The following is a 16,210-nucleotide window of genomic DNA, read 5'->3' as shown; positions in this document are numbered from 1 at the left end:
ACAACTGGCACACGCACGCAGGCGGTGTGGCAATTCTAAACTGGCACACACACGCCCTACTCCGCAGAGCTGCCGTGGACACTTTATCAACAAGTACAGGCGCTCTCAGAATAATTCGGAACGCCGGACACGCAGCAGCGCGCCGGCGGAGTATGTGCGCAGAAAAGTAGTACTATGGTCTGCGCGTGCACGGTCTCCCTAGCAAGCAAACGTTGCTCCGTATTGCACCTAGATTCGCGTTGTGTTGCTACAAAACGGTGCCCTGTGTGTCCCTTAGCGTTTTGATACAGGGCGCTGGGTGGGTGGTGTCTGTGAGAAGCCGCTTGTGCGCATGCACGCGCGTTGGAGCAGAGCCGTCGTGCGTGTTCGTGTGCTTGGATGACACTTTTCTTTTGCTACTTTGCTTCATATTTATTATTTGATCAGATAATTTCCGGTAGGCGACTGTGACTAGCGCTCGCAAAGGACGGTGGTTTCATCTGATGCAACCGTGAACATATCGGTGGCCAGATTGATAAGGAGATACGAATATATTTGGAACACGGTGTAAGAATATTCAGGTGTTGACACTGCGCGCGCCTAAGCGGCCAGAAAATGTTCGGTCGTCGGTCCGTTGAGCGGTGTGCCATCTAATGGCTTGAGGCGGAGAGCGCCCGCGAGTAGCCGAATCACGGTGGTGCTGCGTCATCGCTTCCGCGCTCGCCTTGTGATAATGCTAAAGAGCACCTAGCGCTACCCTTTTGGTGCAAGACAACGCCAGTCTAGATGCTCTAGGGAGCGAAACTAGCTCGCTAGGGAGGCCGCGCATGCGCACACGGTGCGCGCATTTATCCGCCGGTGCGCTCCGCCGGCGAGCGGCTGCATGCTCGGCGTTCCGAATTATTCTGGGAGCGCCTGTACAGCTGACGTAACCACACGCATTTGAGCTTTCTCTCTCTCTCTCTTTTGAGGCATGGTTCCCATGAAAACAAGGCTCATGGCATTCTGTTTTAAATTTAGCCCTTTATTGCGCCATGCCGGCGTCTCATAATTTGTGGACATGATCGCTGATGCACCACACTTGTTTGTTTTCAATGGCCAAACCTGGTGAGGGGCCTAGATCTATTCCTTTTGGTATAGAAGTGTGACCTCTCTTGATGAATTCCTCCTACATCTGTCTGGTAGTTAGTGACAGAAAGTTTTTGAATAGTTGCCCCAAAGCACTTTTGCCATTGCGGGCTTTGGGCTATGAAGGCGGTACAAGTTTTCAAGTCTGGTCTTGCAATCACTGTTTGCATCTTGCGCTTGCAGCACCACGGCGGCCAGAAAGGCAGGCTATGATGAATGATATTTAAAAGCTGATGCAGGCATTTGTCTTTGGTACATGTATTCTTTAAAATTGCCATTTAAAAGGTGCAACAGTAATATATTTGCTGGTAATTGCCATCAATTTTTGTTAGTTCACATTACTTGCTCTCATCAGCCAAGACAATCTAACTTTGAGTCACTAGCTGCTTTAATCCTCTGAGCTCTCAAATCAACAACCGGTCTTAAAAACATGCGCTATTTTTTTCTTAAAACATGAGCTAATCTTTGTTGTATGCATGAGATGGGACAAAGTGATAGCCTGTACCAGCACTTATTTATTTACAATGTCGTTAATTACTCAGAAATTGGGTCAGTTTTATCTCGGCCAAGAGCTGTCGCTTTGATGGGTGCCACCATCTTGTGATGCAAAGCTTTTGAGGGAAGCTAAATTTAGATAACAGCGTGCCCAACGCAAAACCCAAAGGCTGTTTTGGTCTCGCGCATGTGCAATGGCTTCGATGCAATTTCTTTGGGGCCCAGCACGTTTGGGGCCCCTATTCAGAAACTCCTTAACCCCTTAAGTGCTTTATTTCTTTGAAAATTTCCCACCCAAAAGTGCCTATTTTTTTTATTGCCGATTTCGAATATGATTGAACTAAAAAGTAGCTAGTCGATGTTGAAAAAATATTTTTACCACATACTTAGTCAAATCAAAACACGGAATAACGCAAGGGGGCCTGTTGCAGCTCCTGCACCAAAAGCGAGTTTCCTTTCTCAACTTTTTCCCGTTTTCTCCTCGCTTCCAAGAGCAAATGAAGCACTTTTGAAGAAACTGCTGGATATATTCCATAAGGTCATTTGGCGATGACAAGTTGAAAGTCTTGCCTGGAATGGCCAAGAATGGAAAGCGAGGAGGCTTCACAGGAGGATTGTCTGCATCACGCCGGATCCACTGGCGAGAACTCGCGATGTTCGCTTCCGAGCTGTTTTCATCATCACCAGAGGAGATGCTCAATTCACCGCCATCGCTGTCTTCACTTCCGGACACAAGATAAACATCTGTATCCGAATCATCATCACTTGAAGAAGATGACGAAAATGAAAAGCATCTTTTTCGTGTTCACGAGCCAGCTATGCATGGGTGGCCACCACCGCAAGCCATCTTTTCATACTAAAACCGCGCTCTTTCTGCAGGAGAAAAATAAATTGTCAAGTAAATGCTGCCATCTGGTAGATTATACGCAGTCTAAGCTGTAGAAGAGCGCCTCTTGTCCTGAATGCTGGAGGGGAGTACCTTTGGGGACAGTTTGGGCAGGACGAGCTCTGCTCGTCCAAAGCAGTTAAGGGGTTAATACTGTATTTTTTTAAAAAGCTATCTGTTTGTCTGAAATAATGTCTTTTCCAATGCTTTCGGGAAAAAAAAAAGCTTGTATGCTAAGTTTAGAATGTGCTGACAATCCACTTTACTTTACAGGTGTATGGGGACGAGCGGATCACACATAGCATGGAGTACTGGGAGGAGCTGCCTCGTAAAGGCTGCCCGCTCATCTTCCACAGTGTATTGGGTCGAGATCTGAGAGAATCTTCATGTCCATCATACTTCAATCCTGAAGAAATTAAAGTGGTCGTTCAATATGTGGTCTCTCTGCTGCAAGGAAAAAGTGGCCTTGGTGTGCAGATAAAAGGAAAAGACATTGGTGTTGTGTCACCCTACCGAAAGCAGGCAAGAGTTGCATCATAATGCGTGCTGTGTGTTTGAGGCTGGGCTGCTATGATGGGAGTGAGTGTCATAAAAAAAATGAACTGTTTCAGTATCTGACTGAGACATGTAATGTAGGCTTTGTTGCACCTTAGATTTTTTTTTTTTTTTTGGCATAGGATCATATGCTTGTTGCAGATGCAAGGTATTTGTGCACATAGGCAAAAATTTCACGAATCGCTCTTTTGCTGATCAATCAGTGCTAAATGCTAAATAGTGTTTTAGTTAATTATTACAGTTGAACCATCATATAATTAATTTCAGTGAGAAGCTTCATTATGTTGCGAACTTTGTTGCCTTGAGCTTTTTATTGTTCAGTTGCACAAATGATGTTACACATACCCTAAACCAGGGTGTCGAACCGAACCTGAACCTTAAAGGAGTACTGGCACAAAAATTTTGGCCTTGCATTTTATTGTTGAAATGTGTTGCTGGGGGCCTTTTAGTCATAACACGGCACATCGTTTGCTGCAGCGCACGACAGAGAATTAATTACGAGCTCCTCATTACCGACTGGTCCCAGTTTCGGTTTCAGAGAGCCCTAAAAACAACAAGCCGGCCGGGTACAACTATGACTACCTAGCGCATACAACGCTCGACCATGTCAGCAGACAAAGCTGTGATGCACTTCCGCATGGTCCGTGCAACAGCAAGCACGGCAAAAGAATAGTGGCGACTACGACGTCATCATGACTTGTTGTACCGGCTGCAGCGTGGTGACGTCGGGGAAGTAGGGGGATCACTGCGGGTCATTTTCGAGGGTGTCAGTGCCGTGAGGTGCGGCGTATAGTGCTGGATTATGTAAGCAAGCATCAAAATTCACATAAAATACTTTCCAAGCTATATTCGCTGTAGATATTTTGCAGATGATATTCAGATGTTCACGGGAATCGATCCTGCAGGCTGTCTCGGCCGCGAAATTTTGTGTCAGTAGCCCTTTAACTGGAAACCGTACCAGTGCTGGAATTTTGGCTGGAACTGACTCCGAACCTAAACAGGTATTCTGGGAACGTGCCTGAACCCAGCTGAAACTGAACTGCAAAAATATTGGTTATCGGTTTCGAACAAAGTGGTTCAGAGTGTAAGTGATAAAAACTGTTGCAATCTACATGAAGAGACTGATTCGAATCGAAACTCGTCTGAGAGATTCTGCAGTGTTGCTGTTGTTCCTCGGATGACCAGGTTTCTGAACAAACACATTAAGGAGGTCTCTTATGCAAAATAGTTAGCCACCACTGAGTAAACATGTCTTTATGCAGCCTGTCCATTTGTTGTCTTGATTTAGGCGGAGCAACCTATCATTCAACCAATCTCAACATGTTTTTATTCCTTCAGCGTGATGGATGATTCGGTAGCCTTTTAAGTCAGTCACCTCCCCAGTGCTGACCAGATGCATCTGTGATATACTGCTCCTCTTTCTATCATTAATTTCATTGCAGTCATGGACCATATATAATTCTGCTATGGCACATGTGCATCAAATTATGTGAAAAGTTTTGTTGCCAAACAGACTGCACGACTTTTCCTTTTATTTGATTTCAGCCCTCTTTCAAAGGTAGTTTTCCTCTAAGATTCCTCTTCAACTCAGCTCAAATGTTGTGCTCTTCAAAGATCCATGTAAATTTTTACTGCTTTACCTGTTCTCTGTATCATGAGCAATAGAAAAAAAATGGGAAAGAGATCTCAGGAAGGACATGTCAAAGGGCAGCACATGCTTGTCATGCAGTGTGGTGCTTATAAGATGACAATGCTTATGAATATGCATGATGTAGCTATTTTTAATCAGGTCCCCTTTCAATCAGGTTTCCTTGCCAGCACTTCTGTGTGTTGTGCTGCTCATCTTCACCATGAATATTTCCAGTGATGTGACAAAGTAATTCCCATACGGTCTCGAGAAGTTCGCTTGCAAAGGCACAGTGTTGAGATCGAAACCATCGAAACCTTTTTTTATTCATATATAGTACAGTGCTGTACATTTGTGCATGGGAAAGATCATAATTCCATATACCCATGTTAGATATATCTGGGTTCGACTGTATAAGATTTTAAAGCCTGTACAAGTGCATGTGCAGAGCTGAATAACTCCAGGGGGAGAAAGTGACGTGAGTGCTACGGTCTGCTTTTTTTTTCTCTCTTTACTTTTCTCAGGCCTCATCCTATCATTCATTTCCCTGTCAGTCAGTTTACCTTCTTTTTTATCTCTTGGCTTGTGAGAATTTCATGCCGAAACTTGCTGCACTTTTTTTTTTCTTTCTCTTTTTGCTGAGCAAGTGCTGCAAGAAAGTGAACTTCATTGGACATTTGCCAGTCTTTGTGAAGTACCTCAAAAAGCGGGAGATTTTAGAAACATTACCATGTACAAGAAAGTCCCAGCAAAGCGCATTTTTGTGTCTCCAGTGCAGTGAACCTATCTGTAGGGTTTTGGAAACGTTGCTATTTAGTAAAGTAGTGTTACATTGCACTACTATACTCCCTTGAAAAAGCTTTGACGAGGTCTTGAAAGTCCTTGAATACCCTTGCATTTTTCTCTCTGAAACCTGTAAGAACCCTGTGTACCATTTCACCCCCGCTGCAGTCCATCAACTTTGGGAAACACAGACAAAAGTAATTCTACCAGTGATAAACACCAACTGACAGTGAAGCCAAGGAAAGCATATAGGAATTTAATATTTACAGCTTTAAAAAAAAAATGAAATTGTAAATAAATATTTGCTAGTGTCCAATTTGTTAACTTTCTTCAAACTCTTGATAAAGAAGAAAACGGTTAATTCCTCAATTTTCATAAGTTAGCTTGGTCTATGCTCTCCTTATTTGTTGTAATTGTTTTAATGAAATAAACCTTGAAGAAAATTAAGGAATCAGCTGTTTTCACTTTTATTATTAAGAATATGAATAAGGTTCACAGACTCAACAATTACTCACAATTGTTTATAATTTAAGTAAAAAAGGCTATTAAGTAATTTTCAATTCCACTGTGCTTTCCCTGCTTCATTGTCGGTTGGTTCTTAAGGGGACACTAAAGGCAAATAACAATTTATGTCAGAGTGAAAGGTCAATACGTGAGAACGTCTAAAACGTCAATAGTATCAACAGCAGTGCTCTACTAATTGAGAAATTAAGGTAAATGTAGAATGCGATGTGCACCACGAGTGGGATATTTTGGAAATGATCCCGATGATGTCAAGAGTCCCGAGTACAATGAACCACTCGTAATCAAACTAGTTGTGATAAAAAAAGAACCTTCCGTGCATCACCAGACGTAATAAAATGCTGCTTGTTCGTTTCTATTTGATTCATGGAAAAAAGAACCTCTTGGCGTTGACATGGGGAACAATGCGAGGGGCTCAAAAGTTCTGTTTTCGCCAAGCTGCGCGTCTCAGTGGTAGTTTCGGTATCGCGTACTGCTGCGTGTGCTTGGCTCTCTCTATTTTTGCACTGTTGATACTCTACTACTGCTGCTGGCCAAGCTAAGCTCTGTTACAATGAACTATATATCGGAGTGGCCTGTGGCTGCGTCTTGGCAAAGTTGATGGCCGCTGTTGCTCAAGAAATCGTAGCATCAGCGGTTGGGCAGTAAAGGCGGGCAGCGTTGGGCACGGCAACTGCTATGTCAGAAGGCCCGTTCAGGTGGCTGATTTGAAGTGCGCTAACGCCGTGATCACTAAAACATGATTTTCTTTCAAAATAAGCATTTCCTTGGCACGAAACAAGCACTGCGAGGTTTCTGGAATGCTATTTCAACAATCAAAGCCGACTTAATATTTGCCTTTAGTGTCCCTTTAAAACTGGTAGTTGTAGCTACTTATGCATCACCTTCTGAATGTCATGTTTTCACTTCTTTTGAAAAAAAGTTATTTTGAAACTTGTTTAGTTGTGTGTGGAAAGTTCTGTCTATAACCTTGTGCTTTGTTGCTTATAGGTCTTAAAAATCAGATCTGTGTTGGAGAGACGTGGAATTGATGGAGTAACTGTTGGCTCTACTGAAGAATTCCAAGGCCAAGAAAGGCTAGCCATGATCATCACGACAGTTCGTAGTGACAAAAATCTTTTGCAGAATGATTTTAGGCACCGCATTGGTTTTCTCAAGAATCGCAAGGTTTGCTTGGCTTTTCTCACATATACTTGGCAATATGATGTTCCTGTCACTAAGTTCTTGCTTCTACATATACCACTTTTTTTTAACCAAATTATAGAGGTTCAACGTAGCTGTCACAAGGGCTAAAGCTCTGCTGATCATTGTTGGCAACCCATACACACTAAGATCCGATCACTGCTGGAGAAAGTACGTATTTTTCTATATTTCCATTGCATGCCGACAAAAGTGCTGTTGGCTGGCTACCTGTTTCCATTAAAAGGTGTACATGGAATTATCATGCCACTGATGGCCTTCCAAATGACCCAGCAATCATCCGCAATTTCTCCTGCTGCTAAACTGCTAACTAGGAAGCAGACTTAGCTATCATGAACATAACTTTCGTATACTATTCCATCTGTTTTCTTTGTCCATTTCTCATATGTCTCTGGTGAGACCTTTGAGGTTGTAATAAATACTCAATAAATATATAAATGAATGAATGAATGAACAGACAAAACAAAATGAGCCAACAAATAAAATGGGAATGGACCTCAACATTGCTGCTGAGAGAGTTGTGGGTTTACACGGTGGCAGTGTTGGGAATGTTTGCTGCGTGTGGGGTCTTTTTGCAGTGTGTTGCAATTGCTGTGGTGTCTGCATTTCATATATATAGTAGGCTGTATTTGTTTGAGTTTTCTTTGTATGTTTATTGATGCATTGTAGCTTATTACAAGTAATAATTAAAATAGGAGTAGCAAATCTTTGGGGCCTAAGAGCACTTTGCCTGTGCTGGCTTTGGTAATGCAGGAGGTACGAGTTTCGCGTTCGCTGTTTGCGTCTTGTAGTAGTGCTGCTGCAGCTAGGAGGGAATGCTACAATGATTAATAATTAAAAGGTAATACAGTAATTGTCCTTCAGTGCATGTATTCCGTGAAAACTTGATTTAAGAAGTGTAGTAGTAATAAATAAGCTGGCAGTCACTGTCAGTTCTGAGTTTAAATTACTTCCCCAGGCACGACAATCCAACTTTGAGTTGCCAGCCACTTTAGGCCTACGAGCTTTCAAATCGACAGCCAATGTTAAAAAGAGTGGTTATTTTTCTACTAACCTTTGTTGTATGCACAAGATAGGAGAAAAAGATACCTTACACCAGTGCTTATTTGCTATTAATAGTGTAATCAGTTACTCTGAAATCAAACCAGTTTGGTCCTAGATGAGAGCACTTTTGTGTAGTGTTCAATTCAAACCGAATTTTGACATCAGAAGAAATACAGGCTGTGGAATAGTGCGAGACAAAGAAGATGTGTGCTTGTTTCTCTTGTGTCATTGTGTGTACTGTTCATCAAGTTGAGTGTAATCCAACCATTCCAACCCAGACGTTCTAGTAGCATAATTTCTAGTTGCAGACAGCTGTCCTCTTCATGCATTAGGTCTATGTCAGCCATGCCAAGTGGGAAAAAAGCTTTCTTTAAGTCCGCCGCATTGGTATAGTGGTTACGGTGCTCGGCTGCTGACCCGAAGGTCGCGGGTTCGATTTCCGCGGCGGCGGTCGCATTTCGATGGAGGCGAAATGGTAGAGGCCAGTGTACTTGCATTTAGGTGCACGTTAAAGAACACCAGATGGTTGAAATTTCCGGAGCTCTCCACTACGGCGCCTCTCATAACCATATCGTGGTTTTGGGACGTAAAACCCCAGATATTATTATAATTATTAAGCTTTCTTTAATTAAGGTAGTGCATTGGATTTTAAAGGTCTTTTTATGCTAAATGTCACTAGTGATAGTGGGCATCACGAGAAAAGGTTTAACTGAATAAATAAGAAAATTTGCTAATTAAATTTATCATTCAATACTTAGTGTACACTTCTGGAACTGAACCTTTTCAGAACTCGAGGCGTTCAGATAAGTGGTAATTCTGAAACTAGCACCACTTCCTGAATAACAGTCTTTAAGCTTGTGGAGAAATGCTTATTGTTTCATTAAAAATTTTCTATCCCGCACGCAGTGCAATACACAGCTAAGTGAAGCACCAGTGTATTCTGTGGCAAATCAAGGTGGACGATTGGGCGAGTTGGTGATTCATGATCGACGTATGTATACTGCGCGGTAGTAAACACGGATGACAAGAAGATACAAGGACACGTGGCAAAACTTGAGGACAACTTGAGGGCACACACGTGCATGGTCCGAGAGACTGGCAGTACGCATGCAGCACTATCTTGAGATGGCTGCTGGGGCTGTTAAGATAAGGAGTTCTAATAAGCATATGTTCCTCTGCCTTGGCAACAATTGCGCTAAATTATTTAACTTTATGAGCAAATCTAAATTAACCAGTGATTATCATGGATTGACTCATGTTCATTGAGATTAGGTGTTAAAAAAAAGTGTTATACCATGAAATTTAGAGCAATGGCCCCTACCTAAGCAAGAGCCGCCCTCCTTTTTTTAAAATTTGAAATATGCACCAATGACGGAGCAAGTGCCCCCCACCCTCCTCTCCCGCCATTTTCACTGTTTCATTCACTGTTTTGGAAACAGCGAACGCATGCGTACTCAATAAAGCACTTCATTAGAAGCACGAGTGTTCATTTTTTTATTCTTAGGGGCTCTTTTGCCGCATCTTGAATTTTGATCCGCGACAGAGCAAGGGCCCCCCTCCAAATTTTGTCGGATTATCTTTCACTGTAGGGGGAGGGGGGCTTGCACGGGATTTTACAGTAATTTCTATTGCACTGGTTCTGGTCTCCTTATTCTGCCAGATCGTGTGCTGTATGTCTGCACATCACAGTTTATATAGCAACAAGTTATCTATGTAAGTTGTTAAACTTTGATGCTCTTTGGCCAAATTTGGCCCTTGCACCATTAAATGCCACATATCAGTCAATGAAGTTGTTTAGGTGGTACAGCTATACATCTTCAACTTTTTACATTAATTAGGAAACAAGCAGTAGTCCATTAAGCAGCCTATGATTGCCATATTCTATGCTCTTTTGTATTCAAGATGCAGTACACACATTTTTTTTTCAACCTTTTCTAATTATAGACTCCTAGAGCTGTGTCGCAAGAAAGGGGCCATGCGAGGTGTGGAATACCATGATGATAATGACCACATCCGTGACCTTGAAGATCGCTTTGCAAGTGCTGGAATTGGTGAGATGAAACGCTGCATTGTTCAAATTTATGCATTTGTGAAAAATCTATCCCGATTTTTAGCTGTTTATTTATTGTGTAGCAGTACGGTATCTGTGCAGTACCTTGTTCAAGACTCAAGCCCCTTGCTCTAGACTGGTACACATTGCAACTTCTGTTATTGTGGTGCTTTTTATAAGGCCACTTTGTTGACGTATAAAAGCGCTACAGACCTGAAACAGACTTGTGCTTGCACTAAAGCTCGCATGTGAATTATGTAGCTGCGCGGAAAGCATATGGTCATTATAGTATAAAATTATATGGGGAACAGAAACTTTGCATTGGCTACTGCATGAGTAAGTAACAACTAAAATGTGCAAATAGTAGGGAAGTTTTAACGCGATAGCATTAGAGAGCTCGTGGTGCAGAAATTCCGCCGTCGGCGTCGGCACCGTTGGTTGTGAACGAAAAATCGTCCGTGACCGAAAAATCGAGAAAGAAGCAAATAAAATAAAGAATAAAATCTTCGGTCCCATTGAGGATCGAACCCGGGCCGTTCGCATGGCAAGCAGGTGTCCTACCACAAAGCCACGATGTTACTTGCAGCTGCTTCGGAAAACAGCACTACATAAATGCCATGTTGTGGAAGGGGTCTCTTAATGCATTTTGTTCGGCAGGTGTCAGGACGAAAATGAGCCCATTCGGCGATTTGTAGGTGCATTTGGGAGGCCATCAAAGTACGTCGAAAAAGGCCGGGATAGTGCAGCCATCGCCGCTAGAAACACACACGAACTTTCAAACAAAAATGGACGACTATGTCCATCTAGTGGAAAACATATCAAGCTAACGCCAGCTTGCGGAGGCGTTGATCAAGGAAAAAGCAAACTCTAGATAATGTGCTGCCATCTGTGAGGCATTGTGAGACTCTTCATTGCCTCCGAGATGGCAAACGCGCGGCGTATATCTTGGAGGCCATGCGACTCTTGCTTTAGATAAAAAACTTCTACCATTCGCGCGCGCGTGTGTGTGTCTGTGTGCGTGTGTGTGTGTAACAATACATACATTAATAAGTATGCACTTAGTGGTTGAAGTGCGCACTAGAGCCCGAATTTCGCTATCACGTTCAACTCTTAAAGGCGAAGCTTAAGGGTCCCCCAATTTTTACTTTCATTACTATGGTATGGCATCTCCAGTATTTCAGACTTTCAAGTGTGACAATACCTTTGCGTTGAACTTAAAGGAACCCTGAAACGGTTTTGACGATTTTGTATGAACACATTGAGCCGGTAGAGCAAGTCCTAAGGATCATTTACAGACCGATTTAAGCTCTGTGCGTAAATTGTGTAATTTATTACAAGGCTTTAAAGCTGCGAATCGCCACCGATCACAGCGGCTCAGCCAAACGCGTTTTCAAACTGCCCATTTCCAGTGCGCGACGTCGTGGAAGCGCGACGTCACGCAGGCGGCTGGGGATCTGATTGGATATGTCCAGTCCACGTCACTGAACCTCCTGTGGGCAGCGAGCGTCGTCTGCCTGTGTTATGACGTGCTCCGTGTTGACGTGAGCTGAGCGACAGTGTTTATATCGAGGTTTCTGTTCTTGGACACAATGAATTGCCCTAGCCGTCTCGTGTACCACATATCTAACAATTTCTAGCAATTGGTGACTTGTAAAGCTGCGACATCGTGCAATGTTCGTGAGGCATCTGGCGAGCGGAATCCCTTCAGCTCGTCGCTGCACTGAGCGTCGCGCTCTCGCTATCCGTTCAACACCACGATCCACGTTTTTGTGGCTGTAACTTCACCCCTGAATACACAACCACATTGCCCGAGTTTACGCTTATCGGTGATCGTTCTCGAATTATTTTTGTTTGTCCGCATGCTTTTGCAGATTGTCGCCGTACAGGAGAATAAAATAAGATCTGCTGGTAGTGTGGCGGCACCTGTCGGAGCAGATATCAACCACTCCGCGAGCTTCGTCTTTGTTGGGCCTCCGAGACTGCGCGCAACCCGTCGGCGCGCAATATCTGAGGCCATGACTGGGCGAAGCTCAAACTGTCGAGTGCGCTCATGAGAGCACTGTGATTGCTGGTGATGTCAGGGTGTCTGTGAGTTGAGGGTGCAAGGCAGTGGTGAGGAGGAAGGTATAGATATAAATTCCGTAGCGGCCTTGGTACACGGTGTGTCGCTTAATTTCTGGCGCGAATGATTTGGGAATGATCCTGCCTAAACACTGACAAAACTTCAAAAAACCGTTTCAGGGTCTCCTTAAGAGAAAAATGAACGTTGAGTGCGCAGAATTTTGCATGCCTTCAAACACAAAGTTCGAGTGTGCGAGGGAACAAATGCTCACATAAAGCAAGATTCAGAGGAGTGAAAGAAAAACCAGAAAACTGCTATAGTTCACTTTTAGAGTAAGAAATACTTTACTATAGCCATTCACTATATCGAAACCTGAAATTATATTTGCAGCACAAAAGTAAATACGGTAATAATTTTACAAGTTTTAAACATGAAAACAGATGTACAAGTCCTACTTCGACGGATATTTGATGACATTACGATGTGAAACAATATTTTACATAGCACAAAACATACACGAAAACATTCTTTATTGGCAAACAACATGCATGTGTCCGGAGGTGCATGCCACTTGAATCAAGAGATCACCGATTGCACCTTTCGTAACTGTCAAGTACTATTGCATTTGTTATTCAGCTCAGCTGTACGGCCCTTCAAGATCTTATGCAGTAATTTGCAAGAAAAAAGGACCGCAGCTGCTAGGTAGAGCACAGTGAAAGTGACGGCACAGGCAACAGTGGCCGTATGGCGGCACGGCATGTTGAACCAGAAATCAGTGCAGACGGGCGCCGTAGCCCACAATCCTTTGTCAGAGTCAGGTTTTTGTTATCCACCTATTGAAACTAGTATATCTGAGAAAACAGAAAAATATGAGCAAAGGAAAACAAATACAGTGGCGCAGATTATGATGCAGAGATAGGGTCAGTTTTAGGGATAAACACATTTTTTTTTCAGGTGCATAGTTTTATAAGCTTTATAAACATTTTCTAAGTGACAAGCATGGTGCCACATACGCATAGACAAACCTGAGTTGCGTGCGCTTGCGCATGCATGATCTTGAATAGCAATGGCATTTAAAAGCACTAAGCGCTTATATATGTGTTCTCGTGTTGCACAGGCCTATAGTTTCGCTTATGCAGACATGGGTAGAATTTTTGGACATTTAAACTTGTGATGTGTGAGCCTCCGCCAGTATTTCTGTTACCCTTTCTTGTTTTTCTGTTAAATGTTTAACAATATTTTGCTGTTTGCCATTTACTTTCTTACATTGATGATGCTTTGTAATGTACGTACATTGTGTATTGATGCCCGTGAATGAGTGCACAATTTCATGCCACATTGTTTTTGCTGTTTATGGCATTGGTTTTGGATGTAGCTTCATATCACATCAGTAGCTCCTGAATACGTTTTTAGTAATTATGTTATCTCTTGTGTATGATTTAGAATCTGCTTTTTTTAAACATCATTGCAAAAGCACTGCTGTAGATATGCATGTTTACTTGCCTTATTATAAGTAGTAGTCTACATATAGTTAGAGTTAATGCAAGAGGTTATATGAAGTCAACTTGGGAAAACTGCATTATTTTATTTACATATACAAGAAATAGCGTCTCTGTCGTTTAGTTCTTCTGTTCTGGTTCAGTTCGTGCTACTGAGCTGTGCCGTCTCAGCTACCACTTTGCCAAGCTCTTCATTTGATTTGGTATTTTATCCAATGTATAAAATTTATAAAATTGAGTGTATTAGCTTTTGATGTTACTCTAGAAGATTTTTTTTGGCCAGTTTTAGTTTTATTGTAATATTTCAATTTGTTTTTTGTGCTGAAGTAATTTGCTCCAATCTGTAAGCTCACATGGTATATCACTGGAATATCAAATGATTAGGCGTGTGCGAATAATAAATTTTAGGTCTGAAGTGAATTCGAAGCGAATGGTGATTTGGCCCAATAATTTCGAATCAAATAGTTCGAATAGTATATATCACATATTATAAAGAAAAATGAGCATATATGTCATGACCCAACTAACCTGCATAATATGTTTTAAAAATTGAAACAAGGCATGTGCAGATGTCATTTTTTTGGTTCAAAGGGAACTGGAAGCAACTTTGAATAGTAGCAGGATTTGACTTTCTGTAGAATGCAAGTGATAACCTGTAAAATATGTCAAGTTTTAAAATTTACTATACTTAGAGCATATAAGCCGGTATAACAAGCTTTTAAACTTAAGAAATGATGAAGTGATGTGAGGGTAATATGTTCATTTAACCTTGAAGTGGGGCTTGGCGGCAGTGCGGATTTTCCCTGGATAGGTGTATTCACAGTATAGCACCCCTCCACTGCAGTGAAACCACCTTTACAGGCAGTTACATGCGGTTTATATTCGTTCATTTCAAAATTTAGAATTTCGAAATTTAGAATTTAGAATACTTCGAAATTTAGAATAATGTAAATTCGCCTCGAAGCGAATTTGAATACTTTAATATTCGTTCGAATATTCGAAGTGCTCGTATATTCACTGTCTATGATTGGAATCAGTGTATTGCAAAACAAATACACCTCTTGATGGTTTGAGGGAAACACTGCACTTGAGAACTTTTTTATAATCTTTATCGGTTTAGATGAAACTCACTGAGTTTATGTATATTTGTGTGCTGGTTTCAAATGTGCAATTACTTTTCTAGTACGGTATGCAGCTTTTAAAATATCATCCATTCCATGTGCCATTTTGGGAGCTGTAGTTTGCCTAGACTGATAGATTTACCAAGTAAATTAATATATGAGAATAACCTGGAATGGGAACTGTATGCAAAAAGACAAGAATGAATGTTCTAAACCCATCTGAACAAACGTTATGGTATGTTGCACGTTCGTGACTGAAATCCCAGCTTGACATAGACTCGCGAATGTTGAACATATCATAACTTTTGTTCCGATGGGTTTAGAACATCTAGTATTGTTTTCTTGCAATCACTTCTAAATCCAGGTCATTCTGATGTGCTTATTTAGTCTGCAACTTTCTAAATTTGGGCACACTCTTCCTCCCAATAAGCACATAAAATGTTTGATATTTTAAAAACTACATGCTGTACTAGAAAAACAACTGCATAGTATTTGAAATCTGTGACCAAATATACATAACTCAGGAACTCAGCTTTCATGTCAATCGATAGAGAATTGAAAAAAAAAAATTGTCCAAGACTGATGTCCCCCCTTAAATATTATAAGAACACTACAGTGACATCCGTCTTTATGCTTTTGTTTACTTGAAGAAGCTATCATTAGCTTTGAATCATTAACGGCAACCATTGTTTCTAACAGCTGCCTTGAAGAAAAGACCTATTAATAGTCTTGTACAACAAAAATGAATTATTTTTGCAGGAGAGTGTCTGTCTCCAGAAGATCAACTTGTCTTTGAAGGGAAAATTCCGATTACCCAGATGACTTTGCAAGAAGAGCCACAGTGGAGGGAGGAGCTGTAATCAGAGTTTTTAGCAAGCACTATTGGTCTTGGTAAATTTTGTAACAATTTATTCGGGCCTGTGATTTTTACTATATTTAAATGGTGTTCCTAACTTTTATAAAATGGCCTTTTTTTTATCATGTTTAACCTTTAACCATTTGTATCAAATTTTTGTGCAATAAATATAAGTGAAATATTCTCTATCCTTTTTCTTAAAGAGACCCTGCAACACTCTTCCAAGTAATCATCGAATGGCTTAATTAAAAGAACTTACTGCCTCACAAATTGATCGCCGCAAAAATTTTTAGAATCCGTCAAGTGCGAGCAAAGTTACAGGGAGTTGCTGCAAGCTTTCAGTGCTTTCTCTCTCCTTTCGTACCAGCTAGCGCTCTGAAAGCCACGCAGGGAGGGGCATGAC

At 41.7% G+C, this 16,210-nt stretch overlaps 1 protein-coding gene across 1 annotated transcript in view; it reads left to right on the top strand.

Moving 5' to 3' along the window:
- LOC119395856 (putative helicase MOV-10) overlaps positions 1-15,990 on the top strand; it is an 89,174-nt gene extending 73,184 nt beyond the window's left edge. The window contains exons 13-17 of the mRNA XM_037662869.2: positions 2,762-3,010; positions 6,966-7,142; positions 7,240-7,328; positions 10,164-10,270; positions 15,711-15,990. Of these exons, the coding sequence (XP_037518797.1) occupies positions 2,762-3,010; positions 6,966-7,142; positions 7,240-7,328; positions 10,164-10,270; positions 15,711-15,811 (723 nt within the window). The 3' untranslated portion in view covers positions 15,812-15,990. The remainder of the gene's footprint in view (positions 1-2,761; positions 3,011-6,965; positions 7,143-7,239; positions 7,329-10,163; positions 10,271-15,710) is intronic.
- Positions 15,991-16,210: the final 220 nt, after the last annotated feature.

Source organism: Rhipicephalus sanguineus, chromosome 1 (genome assembly GCF_013339695.2).
Source record: "Rhipicephalus sanguineus isolate Rsan-2018 chromosome 1, BIME_Rsan_1.4, whole genome shotgun sequence".
Taxonomy (NCBI): domain Eukaryota; kingdom Metazoa; phylum Arthropoda; class Arachnida; order Ixodida; family Ixodidae; genus Rhipicephalus; species Rhipicephalus sanguineus.
The sequence above is the reverse complement of the archived record's forward strand: the minus strand, read 5'-3'. Positions and strand labels throughout refer to the sequence as shown.